Raw genomic sequence first — 22,763 nt, forward strand, 5'->3', positions numbered from 1 at the left:
AAAAAAAAAAAAAAAAAAAGAAAAAAAAGACCAAGTGAGTAAATAGTAATACTCGTTCCGTTGACACCTCATTCGTCAAGCTTTGACAATGTTTATCGAAGTACAACTGTACACCCTCTAAAAGCTTTGGTGGGTGCTGATGGTTAAATAACGTATATTATGCTCTCCGCAGCATCTATCCATCAATGACACCACACGTGATCGTTATTTTAATTAATAATGTCTTCTTTTGTGCTTTCGAGATCCGTTGATGGTTGTGTATGCAGTTACAATCCATCAGTCGCGCTTGTACTTGAGTCAAAAAATATATTTGCTAGAAAAGTGAAGTCCTCTTCGCGTGGATGATGTAAAAAAAAAACGACACAATGATACTGGGGTAAAAATATACTTACAATTTTTGTAGCTCTGACCCATCCCATCCGTATCGTCAAAATACATTATTTTCGTCTGAATTCTTTCAAGTATTGATTACGTTATCCTCCAATAAACAATAAATGTGAGAATTAATGTAACTAAATAAGTAGAGGACTAAATACAAAGTTAACAGTTTGTACAATTATTAATTATTATTTTTATTGGAAAATGTGATACTAGAGAAAAAAAAAGTGTTTTACAACAATTAAAAACCATTTTTTTTTGTTTAAACGTGTAAATAAACTAATTGAAAAAACTGTAAAGCATATATCGTTTTACGCGTAATCCTGAGTTTGCATAATAACATGTTTGCTTAATTGGTAGATTAAAATCGATAATTAAAATAAGCTGCGTGAGCCAAATTGAACGCATTGATAGTAAGTCAATAGTGAATACACAAAACACCCTAACAATTACGTATGCATAATACCGCGTTAAAAATGTATGTTAGCCTTAAAAAGTAAATAGTTAAAAACATTAGTAGTAATTCGAAGAATACTAATTGTAACGATCGATCAATAAACTCCTTAATACTTTTTTACTGAAATTCTAATTTTTGGCTAGATTCTCTTTGATTATCCAAGTCATTCATACGTCACTGTTCTTTTGAGCAAAAAATCAAATAAGGATCAAGTAATTCCAACATATTATTCCTTATCATACGGTCCAGCGATTCCCATCATCTCTTGCGTAATTTTGTGCTTCATCAAAGTTTATTACGTGACATTAATTGATGGTATGACTTTAAGAGCACATGCCGAGTATGATGTTGGTACGTGCCGAATGATACCAGCAAAAACGCAAAAAGAGCGACGGAACCCGTTTGCACGTACTCGACAACTTTTCTGTAGTATCCTCTTGAAGTTTTTCTCCAACTTCTCGAACCGACTCATTTCCCTTTTCAATACTTATTGCCCCGAAAAAGACAGAAAAGGGGTGACTTTGGCCTTGAGACAACACTCCAGCCTGTGATCCTTCGGAGCAGCATTCAATGCAACAAAAAAAAAGAGCCTCACACTTAATCATTCACCAAAAAGGAAAAACGCACACGTGGTTGCTTCCATTTCCGCGCAAACCGGCTATTCCGTGAAAGTTCACGCTTCGTCCATACCCACCTGGAAACTCCCATTTAAAGGCGATATCGCATCCGCGGCTAACTGTATCGACTCTAATGGAACCCGTAATGGTATAACTATTAGCCGAGCGCGTCGCGCCAAGGGAAGCCGCGTTCCAGAAATTGCTCTTTGCTTTCCCGGGTGTTATTGTTCGCGCGGGGGAGAAGTGCTTTCTCCTTCCCAACGTCCCGCCCCAACCCCTTCGTGCGCGGCGCAAAAAAAAGTTTAGCTTTTCCGGGGCAAGTACCGAGAGTTTTGTCGCGTACAGCGCGGTCCTTCCCGCGGTGATTTCGCCGCGAGAAAGTAAAGGGTCGTCCGGCAATTTGTATTGGAGAGTAAGTTGTTTTTGGGCAACACCTGGGGAAACTTTGTGCCAACTAAACGATAAAAGAGTGGAGTTGGGCGGCGATGAGAAAGTTCGGGCGAAGCATTTTACGCGCGAAACCGAAAGTGATTCAAAATTATGGCGTGGGCTTTGATTTTTTTTTTTTTTTTTACTTTGGGCGGGAAACTTGGTTCTCTTCGCCCCCAAATGGTTGTAAATGCGAGAGTTGTTCAGAAGATTTGGGGGAGTTGCAAGGGAGTGCCTTATAATGGTATTAGAGCAAAAAAAGTAACCACATATTAAAAAAATTTTAAAGCTATAGTGTGAGGGTGATCAGAGTTGGTCACATGGATATGTACGTACCCACGTTATCAAATTTTTTAACTAACTCGAGTAATTATGATCCAAATTTGTTGAAATGTTGTTTGTAGCTTCGGGTTTGATGTCTAAGCTAATGGTTCACATTTTAACAAATGAAAAAAATTTCAACAGCAATTTTAGTGCTACGCTTTTGGAAAAAAAAAAAAAAAGTTCCATAACAATAACTTTATCTACATATATTCTAAACGTCCGCGTTTAACGACAAAATGTTGAGTACGAAAATTATACATCTTGTAAGTTTGTGAGTTTAAATTCAAAGATAGCATATTGATACTAAAATTCAGAGGGATATAATAATGGAATAATTTAAACAACACTTTTTGCTCTTGCACCTTGTAAATTGGTGGTAACCGACATACTACATTTTGTATTAATTGTTTTGCTTGTTTTTTTCTTTCGTGCACTCGAAAAATGTATTGTTCTTATTGTTTGGCTGATACGAAAAATGAATCGCAATTATTCTCTTGTACTGCTTGTAATTCTTGGTAAAACGAAGGTAACACCAAAGATGAAACGCTGTACCTCCAAATGGAATTTCGTTACCGGAATGACGTAAGCCATTCTTTTGACAGATTTTTTTCAACCGAGTACGGGTAACTCTGATTAGTTATTAATGCGTATACGGTACAAGAAAAACCAAGAGAAACAATGCAAAGGTGTAGGTGTTGATCATTCATTTTTCGGTAAACGTCGAGACGAAAAACAAAAGGAAATGTGACAGCGGAAGAGGGACGAAAATGAAAGGAAAGCCGGAGGAGTAGCCCTCGTTTCTCTCGTGAATCTCGCGCTCCGACGATTCAAGTGAGTAATGCGTCTCTTCGCGCCCGTGTCCCGACGAGCCGTGAAATTTCGCCAATAAGTCTCGAGCTCGCGCGCGAATTTTCGTCACGGACCGCCTTCTTAATTTGTATATATACATATACACGTGGCACCCACAGCGCGTATATACCTAATCGGGGAGTTCGGCGTAGCCTAATTTGTATGCCGGTGGTGAGGTGCGAGCGCGAGCTGTGTGTATTCGTGCACCCAATTTGCTTAATCTTTCTTTTGACGAAAACTATGGGTTGCGCTTTTTCCCCGACGTTTGCTGATAAATAGGTTACACGATTCGGGTGAAATACAAATAAAACAGGTATCAACAAGAGAGATATGACATCGTTGCAGTGTTGTTATTAAATTATCTAAAAGATTACCTGCTTGATTAAAAAAAAAAGAAAAAAAATATTCTAACGCAGTGTGCGTAAAAAAGAGATGTGGAAATTCACTTTCTATATTCTGTAGGAAATTTTGTAGGTATTCCTACAGGTGTTCATGCCGTTGTTTTTTTCAGAAACTCCGGGTGATCCTGTAAAAAACTGTATGGTATTTTCACCTCCAATTTTCAATTTTCATGCAGAAATTTGTGTTCTGTAAAAAGTGAAGCAAAAATAAAAATTTTTATAATACTTCGTATATCAGTCATTACAAATTTTATCATTCAAATGATAGCACTAAAACTGAGGGGGTTAAAATATTCGAAAAAACAAATAGTTTTAAAAACCATCTTGACTTTTTGAAGACTCTTGATGGTTCCGTTGAACTTTGGAGAGCTTTTTCCCGAAGAACCAAGTTGAGTTGCATTTTTCCGCAAAGTTGAGAGTCAAGAGTTTAAGACACGACGCTTGTACTACCAAGTATCTATGCCTCAAGTAAAACGCATACCTGATAAAAAAAAATAAAAAAATAAAATAAAATAGGAGAGAGTAAAATTTTTTAACCCTACATTTGAGCGTGACTTTGTAAGTATAAAAGCTTTACACCCATCGACAAGACTTTTCCAAAGTAAGGCAATTACTTAGCCACTGTTAAACCGATTAGCTGAATTTCATTAAAAGTTCCGCCGTGATTAACGAGCTGATAATTTCTCGTACGGTGCTCCCGTATAACTTTCGATGGCAAAGAAGACGATGGAAATTAAAAATAAGTTACAGGCTATTGGATCATAAATTACGGAAGCTCAAGGGTTAAACGCTCCTTGCGTGGACTTAACCGTCCAACGGGTGTATGTATTTATTGGAGCCGCAATGCGGCCGAAGGCTTTTTTTACTCGGTGCATCTTGTACGTAAAAAAGTTGTTCTCCCAGCGTCCATAAATAGTTTAAGATGGAAACTTTCCTCTTTTTTTTTTTTTTTTTTTTTTTTTGCTGTTCCTCCTTTTGCTTTTTAAAATAAGCTTATACGTGAGATAGGAAAAGTTGGCTTAATCAGGGCACCGCTGCGCCTTCGAACTTTCCTATCTTTTCCGATATTAATTTCTTCGAGGGCGAAAAAAGTTGGAATGAAATGCATCGAGTAAACAGTCGAGGGGATGAACTTTTGGATATGATTGTGGGCTCCGAGCTCTTTGAAGGCGGTCGGTTTCAAAGATCATTTTGGTTTCAATATTAAGGAGTCTCCGGTGTGACTCCCCAGTCAACTTGGACTATACGTACGAAAAATTTAATCAAAAAATGTCGTGTAATGCAAGCGTAGATTTTTAAGAAATACGTTACGAAGTGAAGTAATTTTCTTCCTCGTAGAGAAAGCTGTTTTTTTTTTTTTTTTTTTTAATTTGTCAGAAATGTTTCTTACAGTGTTCCAGATGAAAATACCTTTAAAATAATTTAAAAAATAATTCTGTATGCAATCAGACACAAAAAATTTCAAGTCTTACACCTTCTTAAGGTTGTTGTTATTGCAAACAAAAAACTATTGTTTTTTTTTTTTTTTTTTTTTGTATTGTTTAGGTTAAAAATTCTAAGCTGCTCGATTTTCAAAATACTTCTACCTTACAGAGCAAAAAAATAAATTTATTCATAATAACTTATTTAGTTCGTGTTTATCAGTTACATCTAAAGATGTGTTGTACGATACTGCAAGTACTAAAATGATGATGTCGTGCTACGACAACCCTCTGGAACGTCGGTGGGACAGGTTTGAGCGAAAATCTTGGCCCCTCGTTGAAGCGGATAAGCAGCGACGAGTCCGGTATCAGCGATCTCGAATCCCCCGCGTTGAAAGCGCTCACCTTGAAAAGTGGCTTCGTAAAGCCAACGCTGTCCCACCCACGCCTGCAGTCCTCGGATCACCGCTCGAACCCCCTATCGGCAAGGATATGCTTCACGTTCAAATTAAATTTGTCGATCCGAAAAGTAATTGTACGAGCCTATACCCCTGACTCCCGATGAAATTCAACCCCACGCGGCTCGGGCTTTCAAGTATGTATACCACGTTAATGAAACAAACAAAGCTTCGCCACGGAAATCATTGGATCTACGCACGTGACATATATACGCGCCGTCCCTCGAAATCCATCAATCGGCAAACCGGCCGGACCGATCGATCTTTGTTGCGAAGCCCCGGGGGGGTAAAAAAAAAACCAAATCACAACAATACACCCATATATATGTATACAAAAGAGGAAAGTCATTACCGCGTCGTCGTCGGCTCGATCAGAAAAAACCCATCTGATTTGCGCGAGTCGGGAAAAAACGCCGTATCGCCTCGGCCTTCTCGTTCTCCGGTAAATCGTATTTGATCTCGAAAGTATACAGCTGCGTCCACGCGTACGTGCTCGCGGGGGCGCACGACTCGATTTTTTCCTTCTTTTCTCTTTCAGCCTCGCGAGCGCGGTGTAAGAAAAAGAAGACGGGGGGGAGAATCCATCGCCGTGAGCGCAAAAAAAAAAAAAAAAAAAAAAAGAAAAAAAAAAAAGAGTATCAGCAACCGGGAGGGAGGAAATAAGGGACAGGCAGAAAAGTCGATAGTCTCGGGACACTGCCAACTGCACCCCGGTCTCCCGGAGAGCCCACAAACACCCTTATATACGTATACACGGGCGTGTATAATGTGGTGCTCCTATATGTACTGACGCAGGCGTTCTTGCGCAGTGGTACAGCCGAGTGCAGGTCAGACCTCCGATGTATTGAGGAAATCGCGTAATTCAGCGCGAGCGGACGAAGCCTCCGGGCAGGTGCTCGTGTATACACATATACCTTTGCCTTATCTTTGTGCTGCCTTTCTTTGATTCTTTTTTTTTTTTTTTTTCCTCCTCCTCCTCTTGTCTTTGGTGCAGGAGTCGTACAACGAAGGGATGACGATGGATTTCTGAGATCGCGCGGATCGATTCACGAATCGGTAATCTTGGCAGTCGCTCTGTTGCTTGCTCCGTCGACGCGCAATCATCGTTACTCCCCGGATGATATCGATGGGAGTGCTCGTTGAAAATTTTTTCACAGAATTACGCGCTTTTTTTTTATTGTAACCAATATAGATCCTTGAAACGCCACGTGCATATACGTGTACTTTGTCGGCCGAAGTAGCGCCGAAATCTATGATTGAACAATGTATAAAAGTAACCCAATGTGCAAATATCTTTGAGCGACAAGCACTACTCGAGTGTTATGTGCACTATGCGTATGAAAAATATGGGCCTGTGCTGAACACCCATGCACACCTCGAACTTTCCAAACCTGCATGTCCTTTGGGCTCAAAGCTCATTGAAACCGGCCATCACGGGCGGGGGTACAGTGATGCGTGGAAATGTATAATGTATACACGCTTCGAAAGCCCCGCGTAATCGCTCGATCAAAGATCGATTCAGCCATCGCGATGGAAGCTCCGGGCGTATCTGGACGAGCCCTTTGAACGAAAAACGTCACGGCGCATGGGTCGAGATAGAGACCGGCTCTTTTAACGAGAAACCAAAAGCCCGATCGGTCGCTTCCACGGAAATGAAGGAAAGGTTGCGTCAAAACAGAGAAAGAGAGGAGATGGGCGAGGGGTAGGTGTATGATGTTCGAGGACGGCTGCTCGTCGTCGGGCGCCCGTGATTTATGGCCCTGGCCGAGCCTCCCCTCTCGACTGCGCGGGAGAGCCCGGCTCCCTTTTTTTTCGGCAACACAAATGTCAATGTGATAAACGCTAAAGGGGAGGAAAAAAATAAGGTGGAGAAGTTTTGCGAGTGCGCTAATCAGCTGCTTTGTCCGCCCCGACGGGAATCACGTTGTTTTGTTGTTGATTTTTTTTTTTTTTTGCTCCGTTTTTGGCTGCACGCGCGGGTCGTTTGTTTCGCTTATTCGAAAGAGCCCGCGGGAGGGTCGTCAACGTATATATACGTGATGCCACTGCGTCCCGAAAACAACGGCGGCTCGCCTTTAACGTCGATTTATGGCTGCGGAGCCGATGGCGCGTGCCCCTTCATATCCCTCACTCAGGGGGGGGGGGGCGACTCAACGTCGCGCCTAATATTGACTCGTTCCACTGCGGGTCACTTTTTTTTTGGAAAGCCCTGCACATCGCCTTGTCGCCCATACGTTTCATGGAAGCATCGCTTTGTACTTTGCTCACGGTTCGCGAGATATGTATATTTATTATTTTTAGCCACGGTGTTATGGATGCCAACTTCCGCGCGTGGCTGGAGCTGTTGACGATCGTACAATGTGTGTGTCGCTCGTGCGTTTCAATTTCCATTTATTTGTGCATCGGTGGCTGCGAAATTCCGCCACGCACGCCGCAACGCGCCGATGGGGGTGTGCGCGTCAATTAATGCTCTTGATTGGCCTTGCGTATACATGAGCCTAATGTTTAATTGATCATCATTTTGTCGTTTGATTATCCGCTTGTCTGCGACTTGGATCACCGAATGGGCAACAATAATATAATGATGTCGATGATGATGATTTGCGATGCCGCGGTCGGGCGAACCGTAAATCTTGATTGATACTCGCTCGTGTTGTCGTATTTGGAATTTATGTCATTTGTAGTGGCAATTACAAATTACAAATTACAATGCTTGACTCGTGGTCTGTGAGTTATAAAAGAAAAAAAATCATGTAGTACTACCGATGTACATGGATTGGTTGACACGAGGAGTGATGCGATATCATCAGTGGTAGGAATCAAGGGTCAAATATTGGCAAACATGAACTTGTCTCGACTATACGCTTTTTGTTTTTCATATCATAAAAATTTTACATACTCACGACGACGATGACAAATATACATTTCTTTTACAAGGAACACGATTCTACTGTTATAAAAAAAAACGTTCATACGAATACGAACGAACAAATATTTGTTTTAATCTGCAAAATACTACGATATAAAAAAATTATATACATTTGACTTGAATGAATATTCTGAATAAATATTTGTTTGTTCGTATTTGTATGAACGTTTGTTTGGATTGACGAAATGTCCTTTTTCAGTTATTACCGTAAGTGTAAAGCACATGGAACAATATTGCGCATCATTATAATTAACGACGAGATGATAAATGCATTTTCGTGTTTTCACGATTATCATTAATCAATACGGGATGAAAGTACTTTCTGGGGGATGATGGAACATAAGTGATTTTGGGACCACAGGCTCAAAACAAGGACGTGGTTGGCACTCTGGAGATGTTTTCTCTCCTAATGCTGTGTATCTCAGCGAATGAAACCACAATCGTGTTTACTTTGGTTAAGACATTGACGTTGTACCGCAAAATGCGGCCGTCCAAGTTGTTTACCACACGTTCCCAAGTTGTTTTGCTATTTTCTCTTGTATCTTCTTTCGGAGTGGTTTGATACGTCATACTGATAAATGGCCTCGTACGTAGAAGTAGAGACTTTATTCCATCAACTGCAGTTGAAGGATAAGAAAATTTACAATCACTCGATGTAAGCCATAAGTTATTAGTAATTTGTCAACAAAATAAACAATTAGTTGTACTTGGTGGTTCAGCGAAAAATTGAAACAAATTTTTCGGCTTACCGTGGGAACTAGGTTTATCTCAGTTAACTGTCCCATTGTACGACGATCGTTTAAACATGGCAAAAATCAAGTTTTCAAGAAGTAACATTGGAGTGAATTAAAGTTACTTCAATAGTTTATGATTTTTTATCTAAATTCATCGACAAAATATGATTAAGGACTTGTTACTCTGGAAATAACACTTTTACTTCGAAAATCTTTCATTAAAAATCTTCGAGGACCGAATTTTGCATATTCTTTTAGATAAAGTTGCCCTTAAAATTACATTAAAAGTTGAAAACGGGTCCCTTCATTTTCTCGGTGGGACCACAAGTTTTACCCCATGTTTTTCCTCATATTAGTTTTTCAGATTGTTTTTTTTTACACAAAGTAGAAAATTATCATTACCTAAAAAATAATAAACGATAACGTTAAAATAAAGAAATAATACTTTATTTAAAAAAGGGAGGATTTTCAAATTCAACAATAATTGCACATTACAATTATTAAACTACCATACATTGCTATTGTCGAACTATTATTAAATACATTCATATAATTAAGATTTATTAAAAAATCAAAACGTCATGCCAAGTTGACACAAAACGTAAATTTTCCAATCGCGCCGTATGCGCGGGTATCCAAAGCGAAAATCAGCTTCCTCAAACGGTTTCAGTAGGTGATTCTATTCAATTTTAACAGTAAAATCCGTAGAAATTACTCCTGAACGATTTCCCAAACGCGCTCTTTCACCTCAACGGGAAGGGGGAAGGGTGTTTTCTCGCGTTGGCAAGTTTCGATTTCGCAGTAAGGTCAGGTTCGACCTTTATAAAATTTCACCAAGGACATCCGACTGAGATTGCGAAACTCGCGGTCGGAGTGCAACTTATCGAGGAAAAACGTATTTAACAGAAAAAGCACTAAGATGATTATCGTCTCTGCGGAGTAAGTACTTTTTTTTTTTTTTTTTTTCTTTTTGCACTCGGCTCGAGGTCAAAGTTTCCCTGATGTGACACGAATCGCCAATCATTTGCCTTACCGAATTCAACTAGTCACTCACGGAAATGAATTTCTCCAACCACTTCCGCTTATGGGCATGTATTTTTTTACCCCAAGGTCGTAATTAAAAGCAGCTTTCGGTATAATTTGCAAAGCCCTCTCTCAACCTGCAACAACAGGGGCTATAACATGTACGAGGGCAAATGAACCCAAAAATGGTATTTTCATCCGACCCTTTTACCGAGTTAAAAATGAAAACTCCCACGGGTGCGTTAAAGTGACTCTACTATGCTTCAAAGGTCTTTTTAATAATTTCGAGCAAATCTTGGCATGAAAAATAAACGATACCAACGAATACCTTGTTTATCCTCGTGCAACGTTGCACATGATTCAGGTATAGAGGAATAGTTTCCATTAGGGTCTAATGGATGAAAGAAACGCGATGCTCTTGTTCGTGCTCCGCGTACACGCACACACCCCTAGAATTATGCTTCTCTCGATACTTTACACAGGGAGATAGTGTGGGTACATCACTCACGCGACAAACAGAGCTTCGATGGGCTATCGCGTATACGTGGGGTATATAATATGTATACAAGACAAGCCTCATCAGACAAATCAAGCCACCCTCGAGCATCTCACGGACAATGGGCCAATCCGACACCGAGTGAAGGCAGATGTGGAGGGGAAAACGTGTATATTCGTATGTGCGACGTATTAGCCCGTTCCCCGGCATCAACATGTATAGACCTTGTCTGTCCCACTCGCGCGTATTTACAAGCAAAGAGCTCTGATTTTCCCTTTCTCGTTTCGGGGGGGCGAGACGAGGCAATCGCTCGACGATCCCCGCGATTGCCGCCAGTCACGCGACGAGGGAAACCGAGACACCCCCCCCCCTCGCTCTGCACGTGTAATCGTATGTAACAGCGCTCCACTTGGCTGGCTCTGCCACTTCCACTGATTCCCGCGGCTTGATAACAATGGAAGAAATGGAGTACATGGAAGGGGGCGTATAGGGACAGGGAAGGACGGATCGAGTGCCGATTATTATTTCGCTGCAAAGTATCGCCGAGAAGTTTTTTTCGGGCTCGTCTACGTTTGCTGTTGATGCTGGGAGAAACAAGTTTCCCAAATGAATGGACAACCGTGGCTGGGTACGGTACAATTGGTGGAATGAAAGCCTCATATGTATTATTAACTGGAAGAGGGAAACCAGAGAGTTTTAAGTGAAACACTTGTCGTTGGTAAAGTTACTTCTGGTTTTTGCATTGAAACCACAAAGCGACTGTTTCGAGTGGGTTGCTGTGGAGTTCGACACTTGGCGCACTCTGTCTACGAACACGACAAACGTTACATCAAACTCGATGAACCATTGAAAAACTTTTACAGGAATTTGAGGGGAAAACAATCGGTTAGCCCAATGATTTTACCAAGAATTTAAAAAAAGGATGATTGCAGGGAAAAAAATACAAATTGTTGTTTTAACGAATTTGCGGAAAAACCTCGAGATCCAATTTCCTCGGAATGAAAAAGAGACCTGTAACGGCAGTACGTTCTTATTGTTTTGATTTCCAGGGAGGACGAAAGTTGTCTACACGCGCACAGGGTGTACATAAGAAAAATCAATCCCCTAAGTAAAACTCGTGGGTGCTGGGAGAGAGAGAGAGAGAGAGAGAGAGATAAGAGCAAAAGAAAAAAGAGAGAGAGAGAGCGTTCCAAAAGGAACTAAAGCGAAGAAATAAAGAAAATGCAAGTGGCGAGGGTCGGGAGTGGGGAGATCAGCATCAGCCAGGAAGCGAGCAGCGCCGGGGATCAGATAAAAATCGAGACTCGGAGAGCAGCAAGAACTACCGCCGAGATGAGAAGGGTGGACGAGAGGGAACCCGCTCCTTTTTTTTTTTTCTTTTTTTTTCTGCTCTCGAACGGTTATCCGGAAATCAAATAGGGGAACGAAGAGGTTCAACTACGAGATGAGAAGGACAGGTGAGGGATCGGGATCATGAGGTGCATCGTTGTACGACTCCAGCGGTACTTCTCGAAGGACTGCATTTCCTGGATTTGGTTTGCGTAGGGGGAAAAACATCTACAGATTTTGGAAACTTTTAGACAAACGTTTGTATAATTTCACTGTTTCGTGGTGGGTATATTGAGTGAAACACAATTTTAGAATAAAGAAATTGAAAAATAATGTCTCATTGAACAAGCCTTTTTTAAGAAGTACAAAAATGAAAATTTATAAAAATCTTCCAAAGTATCGTTTTGGTTTATGCACGATACAGGAGTGAGTATACATATTATCTTCTGTTGGACTCTATAACTTAATATTTTAATAAATCAATAGAAATGAATATATATTTACAACTCTTTTCTTAACCAAGTCACGGAATACAGTGAGTTTTATTATACCTCAAAGTTTGGAAAAAAAAACTATGATGTATAATGAGGAGAAGAAAAAATATTCAAAAAGTGTTTAAGATTAGTATTTTACAAATGTTTTACAAACCTCCTACAGACTTTGTCTACCTATACCTATAGCTTCTTTGTGTTAATATATTTGAATTTCAATATTTTTTATTACAATGTTTCATGGCAACCTCTTAGTCACTAACAATCTCACTTTACCACAATTACATATGTATCTATTATTAAAGTTTTATGGTTAGTTTCTTACATAAAAAAAAAAAAAAAAAAAAAAAAAAGTTATCAATCATTGTTCCTTCTACTAACCCCCATATAAGTAATGACTTACCCGCTCCCCACAGCCCCTCATAGCCTCTTAGTGTTTTCCCCACACAATATGGTCGAATTTTATTTAGATCAATGTTTTTTAAGTTGAGGATACCCTCCCGCTAGCCCTACGTTATTTATTTTGTCTCCCACTGTCCCCTTCGTGCCCTCCGCACAAGACAAGAAAAAAAAATTATTTTTTTTTCTTTTCCTATGATTGAAAAATTTTAAGCTTACAAATTTTAGATGATCCTTCACTCTCATCCACGACCTTCACACACACCATACGACACGCCCCACATGTCGCATTATTTCATTACAAGCCGCATAGGGGCCGCCCACATCGTAGTTGTCCTACAATCCTTCGAAGCTGAGATAATTTTTCTTTTTTCTTTAATTTTTATGTATTTATAAATCAAAAGTCAGGGTTTTGGTTTAGTTTTAAGGAACTTAACTTTAAGAAGAAAAAAAAAATTCAACAAATTCATCTGACGTGTTCGGTGCCAAATCAGCATGGAATAAGGATTGCGTGTATGGTGGGTTCCTTGCGACGCTAAATAACGGGAGCTTTGGCTCATTAGCAGCTGTTGCACGTTTGTGGCGCAAACTGGCCTCACGCGCTTAAAATTGCTTGCGGTTGAAGAATCTTCGATACCTCGGCGTCTACGGGTTGCAGAATACATTTTTTTTTTTTTTTTTTTTTTTTTTTAACAGCGGTAGTTGCATCCTGCAACGTTACTTTGACAATGTGAATAAAGGCTACGTGAGTGTTGGCTAGGACTTTTGGTATAACAAACTTTCAACTAAGCGCTTTTTTTAGGGTGCTACTGGTACAAAAATCGATGAGTTGTGAAAATAAGAGAGATTTGAAGTGGAATTCTTAGAGAACGAAATAAGTCCTTAATAATTACCATTGGACCTCTTCCTGGGTCACTTTATTAATTTTGAAAATGGAGCCTTCTCAATAAACAATGGCATTTTTGGAATTAATGTTAAATATTACAACGTCATTCGTTTGTTTCTTTGTTGTATTACACTAGAGTGTTTATACTGTACAATTCCATGGATTTGTCGACGCTTGAGGGTCTTCGTTTGTTAATCACAATCAAATAAAGCAATTTTTCTTAATTCCAAAATAAAAGATTAATCTTGTATAATCCTACGTACAATCGAAATTGAAGGGGTATTTTTTTTAAATTAAATTAGTACGTGCAAGCTGATGAGATTTCATTTTCGAGAAAAAATCAGAACAAAATGAAACAACAACAAAAACAATGAATCTCAAAATCCCCGAGTTTTAAGGCTTTGTTTACAACCGAATTCATATAATAAGAAAAAAACAGAAAGGGACGTGGAATCCACATTTAGCGCATGGAAAGAAGAGTGAAAATCGAAAAGGCTCGAGGCGTGGGGTAACGAAATCCGTGTTTTTCGGCGAGAAGATTAATATCCGGGGGAGAAAGGAAAAATGAAAACAGATATTTTTCGTACAATAAATTGAAAAAGGGGGAGGAAGACACACATATGTGTACTTTATATTTGTTTTCGGAGTTATGATATTTATCCTATCCACGAAAGCCATTTCCACGTGCAGTATTAGTGAAACTACAATATCCACGGTCCTTACAGAATTTTTTATTGCACTCCAGTGACTGCGATAAAATGTCAGCTTTGAGTTTATTGGCGAGAATAATTTGCAAATTTGGAATTCATTTTTGTGAGCACTAGAAACTTCACTGAAATTCAACGAGATTCATAGAAATGCAATTGATTTACCGAGAATTTTTTTTCTACAAAAGTTTGACTCGGCATTATTTTTACCTTTGTGAACAATTAATTTAAATTCATATTTTGAAACAAGTTTTTCTATTACAGAAATTTTATTGACTATTTTAATAGTACGTGTCAGTTGATTTACTGATCGTGAATGTATTTTAAAATATTTCTTGGTGTTAAAATTTTCCTTCAAGTTATTTTTCAAGTCCTCAATTATACACTAGAAATCTCTCCTCATCATAATATGATCACGTTGTAAGCCCAAGTGTGTTGAAATAATCGCTTAAAGCGTGGATTCTGTAGAAGATTTAGCAAATTTTCCAGCGTATTAATTCTGTGACACGATGTTTCACACTTCATAGCCTTCCTTAATTTATTATTATTTATTTATTTATTTCTTTTTTTGTTTTGTATTTAAAAATTCTTTTCACTTGATAGAGCTAGTCAAGCAAATGATGATACATTTATTTTGTTCTCGACGAATGCTCATGGACACTACTGTGATGCAACTTCCGCACAAATTAAATAAAAATACTATTTTTGCAGTATAAGCGTACTCTTTTTGAAACAATAGCATTTTACCAATGTAATGCAACACAATAAGTCGTGATCAGCCCGTATAATATGCAAGCCGGACGCTAATTCGGCCAAAGCTCTTCAGTACCTAATCTTGTAAATGAAAGCATTCATTGTGGCGTGTGTACGAAAACAATGTCCAAATTGCATATGTCAATCGATAATCCACAATCCATTGGATTATGGATACCATGAGAAACTAATGTCCGGTCATGGTAACCAACAACAAATAGGAAAGAGAGATAATCCTTAGTTTTCCTCTTTCATATTATCCCTAATGACTGATTTGAGTCTTTGAAAGTAACGATCGAAACTAAACGACTGATGCATCAACGTACAAATGTACAAATCATTTGATTTTAATTATAATGTATAGCACATCAATGAAAGAGTTAACGTTTTTATTACTCGCTTTGCTTTCATCACGAGAAATCAGTTTGTCATTGGTGAAAGATTGTTCGAACATAAATGAATGGCCTAAAAGTCGACTAGACTTGCCCACTCGTTTCTTAATTAACACCTCACCACATAGGAGAGCAAAAACGTTTAACCAATACAATTACGAAAAGCCTTGGCTCGTACTTACCCCGTACAATCTTGATAATTACTTTTTCAGTCCATTGTTAGGATTTAAGGGCCGTCAAACGCGTGATTCTCGTTTCTGTGTGCCATTTGAGGTCAAAGAACAAGTAAGCACGTGCACACGCGTGTGCAATCTTAATTAATCCAACGAGTGTTACACCGCCCCTGGTATATATATATATGGGCACTGCCAGAAAGCTGTGTAGGTGTGTATACACGTGCCCGGGCTTATACATTCAAAGGTGCCCCTCTGAATATCTCAGCGGAGCAGCCTGCGAGTGACGAAACTTGATAAAGCCCGATATGTCGGGGCTGAATGTCATTGTTCGGGGGCCGGTCGGTCTTCGAAATGGGAGAGCTTTGGTATGACGTGAAAATTGCAACTACTCTTTCTTCGACCCTATTGTTTCAATGAGTGAAAAAATCCACGAGATTTCACCAAAAGTCTTCCCTCCCGAGTGTATTCACGTGTTGACGCGATTGAGTTGCGCGGTACTTGTAAAATTGCTGCATAAAAAGTTGGGGTTAGCAAATGAAGCTTTTTTTTAGTGTCACGACTGTTGTTAAGTTATTTTTGGGTTCACAAAAAAAAGTGCGAGTGCAAATAAGCTTTGAAAGATTTTTTTTTTCTTTTTCAATCAAATAAGAATGACTTTTTTGTCTTGAGATTTATAGAAAAAAGAACTCAATAGGTTAAAGTGTGTTGGGGTGCACGTTATTTTCAACAGGTAACACTTGTTGTCCATCACACTTCTCGCTGACGAATCATTCTAGTTGTATTGTTTAATTCCTAATACTTGCAACGCAAACAAAAAGCTTTAAATGACTTTGCGTGCACTTCGCGGAAGTTGTTTCAAAATTAAAAATAAACGAAAATTCGGTACTCCGCGGGGAAACTGTTGTATTCACGATGTTTTAGCAGGCGCGGGGGTATTTATACACGAACGCGGTACAGGGTCGCTTTAAACGAAGCGTAAGTTCCGCAGTTAACTCAAATTAGAGCCAAAATGCTCGGCCCTTTGAATAAATTGCCACGCGGAGAGTGTGTGCGTTGCGAAGAATCTCGAGAGCTTTTTGTTTCCAAGCGATGGACAACTACTCGTCATAAATTTCCAACGGTCTTGTTGTTCTTTCGACGTTTGAAACAAATTTAACGAAACGTTTGATGCTGCATAATTACCAAAGGATTTCAGTTGTACTTTGCGTTTTTTGTTTTTGTTTTTGTTTTTTTTTTCACAACGTGAAAAAATCAATCGTAACGGAAGACACAAACTATATGAGGTAATGAGCGCGTAGCAGCCGTATAGTAAACACAAAGTGGACCAACGAAGGCGGTAAAAGCGAGAAACTCGCAACAGCCAATCGAAAGGCATGAATAACGTAACAAGCTCGTAATGATGATCCAAATGAATTTGAGCATCGCACTTATCAGAAAAAAGAAGGATAAATTGTCCCCGGGCCCGCGTGCACAACCCCCACGTACACCCATGTATAAGCAGGGCAGCGAAACGTCATCCCCCGGCTCGGTTACACGCCATACATCTCACCGTGGCGTCTCATCAATATTTCCCCCGCTCCCAAATAATGCCCCCCCCCCCAATCCCTCCCAAGGAGCTGGTATACTTTGTCACTGTAGGCATACGTTAGCCGTGCAATATGTCGTGCTCGTCGTTCGTGGGGTAGGTCAGCGCTGCTCCGACTCGACGTCTCACGGGAAAGACCTTGGGCTGCTTTTTCCGAACAATTTTGGCTGTGCAAGGTTAGACATTGGAAGGGCCGCCTCCGAGTGAAAACGGCACCAGTATCGAATTTCCACCCCATGAAGGGAGCGCGCGTCTCGTGTGTGCGTACCTGCAGGGAAAAGCTAATGAGAGGAGGTACGGGAGAACCTGGTATATAATTGCCTTCTCGTCTCCTCTTATTCACCCCTTCGCTAAGGACGCAGTCTTTTCCCCTTTTTTTTTTTCATCCCTCCCCGCTCGATGTACCTTACCACCGAGTCCATGATCCGCGAACAGCACACGCTCAACCCACCTCTGGTCCTGTGTATATATAACATATAGGGTTCGAAAGGTACGTACCGAGGCTTAGCTCAAGTCACCCCGTTTTTTGCCTCCCTTTACTCCCCGAAGCGAAATGCTAATCTTTGGCGCTTGGCCAACGACAACAGCTTTCCCTTTTTCCTCGCGCATCCACGTGCCGAACATCAACGGGAGTGGGGGAGCCGGAACTCGTGCACTTTGGTATTTATATACATATACTTGGTTGGGGCGGCGGTAATTTGCCCAAAAGGACAGCGTCGCGCGAAAATCCCGGCGGCGATCGGTGCGGATATCATTTGACTCGCGCCAATCGAGCCATTTATCGGCGATACATTAGCTTCGTGCGAATTGAAAACCAAACATTTTTGCTCTTGGTAAATTTATTACTCGCGCCTCGCGTGATCATTCAATCGCCGAGGGAGTGGGTAAGTCGATCGAATTTCGCGAGATGAAAAGTTTACCCAACAAAGGCTCTCTCGTATACGTGCAGCCTTCGAATGTATAACGTGGCGAGAGCGAGTCGGGGAAAAAGCCAATCAATTCATTAAAAGCTGTTTGTCCGAATTTCGCGAGGCGCCGAATGCACAAATGCACCGTCACGGTGCTCTCTTATATACGTATATAAAATACAATGTTATCTCTCTCTCTCTCTCTCTTTATATATATTATATACGTGTCTGCGCAACGCATGCACACGCGGCTTGATTTCACAGTCCACTTTGTCCCGTCCTTCCGCACCGGTGGCAACAACACCAGTTATTTTATTTTTCTATTCCTCTGGCGCGCTCTTTCCATCCCCGCGTTTTATTCCACAAAGAAACGCGCGCCGTCGTCGCGTACGTATGACTGCACAGCCAACCCACACCACCGTGGCCATTGACTTTACTTCCATTTCACCCCCACCCCCGCACATGTGTACCGGTATATGTTGGTGTTGTGTAGTCACGTGAGGATACGACATCGATGGCAGCCGGTACAGGTGTATATATGCAGGCATCGCCTTTATGATCCATTTGAAAGTGCGCGTTTCAGGCATCCATCGCTATACGAAGCGCCGTAAAATTATATTCCTGCGCGCGCCGCGATGGATTCAATTTGCCGAGCGTATAACGATTAATTGACAAGTGGTCCCATCCCCTACCCCCCGATCCTCCGTAGTCAAATGCGCTGCGAGTGTCGGGGTCGAGTCTCGAAAGCCATTCTCTATTCGTATTTAGCAAAAACATGGAACTCGATGCCCTTCGAGGAAAAAAAAATTTTGGCCGTTGATCTTTGATATACTTTTAATCGCGAGTGCAAGGATAAGGGTGTGGCGAGGGGGTCAAAGGGGGTACTTTTGTTGTTTGCTTTATTCTCCGTGGAGGTGATGGGAATCGTGGAGCTGCGCTTCTTTACGGATTGTTTACGAGGGCGCTTTTACGCGGAGAGTGCGCCAACTCCATAAAAGAACAATCGAGAAGCAGGTGGTGTCTTTCTTCCCCCTCCGTTGGACGTGCACCGGTGGTGCAAAAGAACAACTTACCGGGGAAATGTGTTGGGTCTAATGATTTTTCCGTCCGTTGGAAATGTTCACTTTGGATGAAACTTGAAAAGTCTTTTTTGCAACGCGCAAATACGTCGATGCTTGTAGTGCTTCGTGTTCTCTTGGTGGAGGAAAAAAAACTGTTACAAACGAGCAGGGGTTTCTCGTCAAATCAACCATCGTATCTGACGATGGTTTGATAATTTTTTTTTTTAAATTGATTAGAATCTGTAAATAGATTATTTACTGACGCTTGTTCTGATGGACTTTGTTCTGATCGAATCGATCAACAAAAGGGATATCTCTTGATCGATTGCTTTTTTAGAGGACCTCCATCATTTTGTCATTGAAAGATTCTCGCAAGTGGTAAATAAAGGCTGTGGCCCTTAAAAAACTTAATCTTAAAACTGATACGACTTTTGCTTTGTTCAAGAAATAAGGTTCACAAATGCAGATACTGTTTTGAAATTTTAAGCCGATCTTCTCTTTACAAATCGAGCAATAGTACCTACGATGAGACAATAAAAAAGTATGAGCATAAAACATGATGTATTTGTACCCGTATAGCGAATCGTCCGTCTTTTACGAGGGGTTTCTTTTGTTTTACTTTTTTTTTTTTTTTAGCTGTTTTCCTTGTCAAGTGCAGCGAGGGTGCCATATCGGTCGAGCGTATTACTAAGGTTTTTTTTTTTTTCTTTTTTTTTCATTATTACGAGGTAAAACAAAGTGAGATTGCTAATTAACCACAAATGAGAAGTAGAAAAAATAAAAGTGCTTCGGTGTTCCTTAGGGTACCGAACAGTATTGCTATTGTTCTGTTGATTGTTGGTACCAATTAAATTAAAAGTAGAAAATACAGACGACGGTACACACAATAGGTTTTGTTTCTATAAGAATTTGCGTCCACGACGCTACGTAATAACCATCAATTATCATTTTCAACATTATATATACTGTGTCTGGAAACATAATCTAAGATGCACATCTTTTCCCCCATATATTATAATGGTTCTGCAATTGGTGGAATTAGTCATACAATGTTATTTTACACTGAGCAGCATTAAAACACTACTTTTTTGGAAAAAGTCTATAAATATCATTCTCTCTGCTTTTCACTTTTATAATTTTATTCCGTCGTTTCCGTTATTTTTCCACTGCATGACGCTATTTTTTCCCACCCTTGAAAAAAAAAATTTAGCTATTCCCCCCCCCCCCCGTGATAATGAAGCTGTGAAGAGATTTTCAATCCATTTGGATAAATTTAACGATAGTTGGGTACGGTTAGAATGTATACAGGCGACTAGCCAAAGTCCTGCTTCCTTGATTATCAATATGTTTTTTCACACTTAGAAAAGTGTGCAGAGGGTGTGATGATTTGAAATGGCCATGAGTGGCCAAATGGGGTAAAATGGCTAACCCACAATTATGATGGCATGAATAAAGAAGAAGAAGAAGAAGAAAATGTAAAATAAACATCACTCACCAGAACGTAAACGGCAAAGGGCATGACGACCATGGCGACGAGGAGATCGGCAACCGCGAGGCTGACGATGAAGTAGTTGGTGACGGTCTGCAGGGTCCTCTCCCTCTTGACGGCCAGTATAACGAGCACATTACCAAATATCGTGAGACACGGCACCACGACAAGTATCAGGGCCCACCAGCTCTTCGAGTCGTCCTTGGCACTCGGCGCCAACGGCCCGCACTCCGTGTAATTGTAGTACCCGAGCGTCTCGTTGGCTCCGCCCGTGCAATTGTACCCGGTCCCCGCGACACTCGAGTTCCCAAAGTCCCCGTCGTAGTACGAGGTCAAGTTCGCGAGGGCGCTAAAGTTCAGCTTGCTTATGTAGCCGTTGAGGTCGTCGAACACGAAGAGGTCCGAGATCATGCCGGCCGAGTAGCCGTCCTCCGCCGCCCCGTCTGACAGTAGCAGGGTGTCGTTGCCGCTGCTGTTGTTGGCGCGATCATTGAGCCAGCCGATCCCTGCTGGAGGATCGGGCGGCCGATCGGTCGAATTCCCGAGCAGCAGAGGGTCGACGCCGCTGCTCCCCATCTCACCCTCCCGAGACTGGACTGCCGGGGTAATTAGGCGGCCGGTCGGTCGATGGGTGGCCTGGCGACACCCATCCTTTCTTCGATTTCCCTCCTTCCTCCCTTGACTGACCCCGGCTGGGCCCGATGGCGCTCTTCCTTCCCCGTTTCCACCCTCACCCGTAGCTCTTCCCGGGATTACCGTCCGTCCGTCCTGTGCTTCCGCCCAAGACGGCTGCTTCGATCGATCTTGGACCTGGAACACGCGACAAGGGGCCAATTAGTCGAGTGTGCGACAGCTGATTATACGCTCGTCCCATTGCATCACTCCCCGCCCGTCAATTATTGTCGCGCGGTGGACGCGTCGGTTGGATTAATTTCGAGTGTTGGACGCGAGATTTGACCGAGCTCGCGGTAGCTTGTGCAAACGTTGAGTCTCTTGAACCGTATATATATATATCGGTGCATGTAAAGATGAAAGTAACAACATTTCCCCTTTTTCGGTATCCTGATCGGTGAACATCAACCGGATCAACGAAACGATCGGCAATTCGGTTTTAGGAAGGGTATCGGCGTTTTTGTTGCATCGAGGGCAATTTGAAGGGACAACACCATTTTGAGTTAATGTTCCGTGATCTTTGGATAAAAGTTTAGGTATTTACCACTTGGTTCAAGGGAGAGTCAGTGAGATTGGAACTAATCGTGAGATATTTTCTTTCAGAGGTCCATGGTATGGCTAGCAAAAAACAAACAAAAAAACCACCACAACTAAAATCATAAACAAAAAGTTGAAAACAATCGATGCATGTTATTTTTTTTCGGATATTTCGGGTAAAAAGTTACTTTTAGTTATAAGCAATCGAGCGATTCCATCAGGAACAAGTATGGGAGAAGGCCCCTCAAGAAATTGGTTGAAAGAGAAAAACGGTTGCCTAGATGGTGGCTCGTCATAAATCAAAAGTATACAAAAGTTGCGCTCACCCCCCCTCCTCCCTCCTGCAAACAGAAATTAACCCATCGTACGGCTCAGCTGTTTACACGGAGCATATACCTACGCAGCAGCGTAAAACTCTTTTCATCTCTCTCTCTCTGTATGTAAGTATGCTCTTGTGTGCGTGGAACATTCAGCGCTAAACTCCCATTATGTACACCAGTAGAGCAAGTCTGCGAAACAGCTTTAAGTTATACCCATAACTTTTTCCATCCCGATTTATCAACTCTGCCCGCTCCTCTCCCCCCCCCACCTTTTTTTCCCTTCCTGGCACATGTACAAGTAGAGATATATATACGTGTTGCACTTGGGTGTGAGAAGAGCTAAAGAGAGAAGTAAAAGAAAGTGAGATCCAGCGCACGGCCCGCAACGTTTGAAATATCGCACCTGGCTAAACAATAATGCCAGGGCATTTAACTTTTTTTTCCGGGGGCCCAACTGCATAGATACCGTGCTCCACAAAGTATGGAGTTAAAAAAAAAAAAAAAAAAAAAAAAAAAGTTAAAATTCCGAGAAGTGAGGGGGT

At 41.1% G+C, this 22,763-nt stretch overlaps 1 protein-coding gene across 1 annotated transcript in view; it reads right to left on the reverse strand.

Annotated features, from left to right (window-relative positions):
* Dop2R (dopamine D2-like receptor) overlaps positions 1-21,268 on the reverse strand; it is a 219,942-nt gene extending 198,674 nt beyond the window's left edge. Inside the window, exon 1 of the mRNA XM_089598807.1 lies at positions 20,699-21,268. Coding sequence (XP_089454933.1) covers positions 20,699-21,268 — 570 coding nt within the window. The remainder of the gene's footprint in view (positions 1-20,698) is intronic.
* Positions 21,269-22,763: the final 1,495 nt, after the last annotated feature.

This window comes from Copidosoma floridanum, unplaced genomic scaffold, assembly GCF_036245765.1.
Source record: "Copidosoma floridanum isolate Cflo_tuat_1 unplaced genomic scaffold, Cflo_Japanese_pri ptg000006l, whole genome shotgun sequence".
Classification (NCBI taxonomy): domain Eukaryota; kingdom Metazoa; phylum Arthropoda; class Insecta; order Hymenoptera; family Encyrtidae; genus Copidosoma; species Copidosoma floridanum.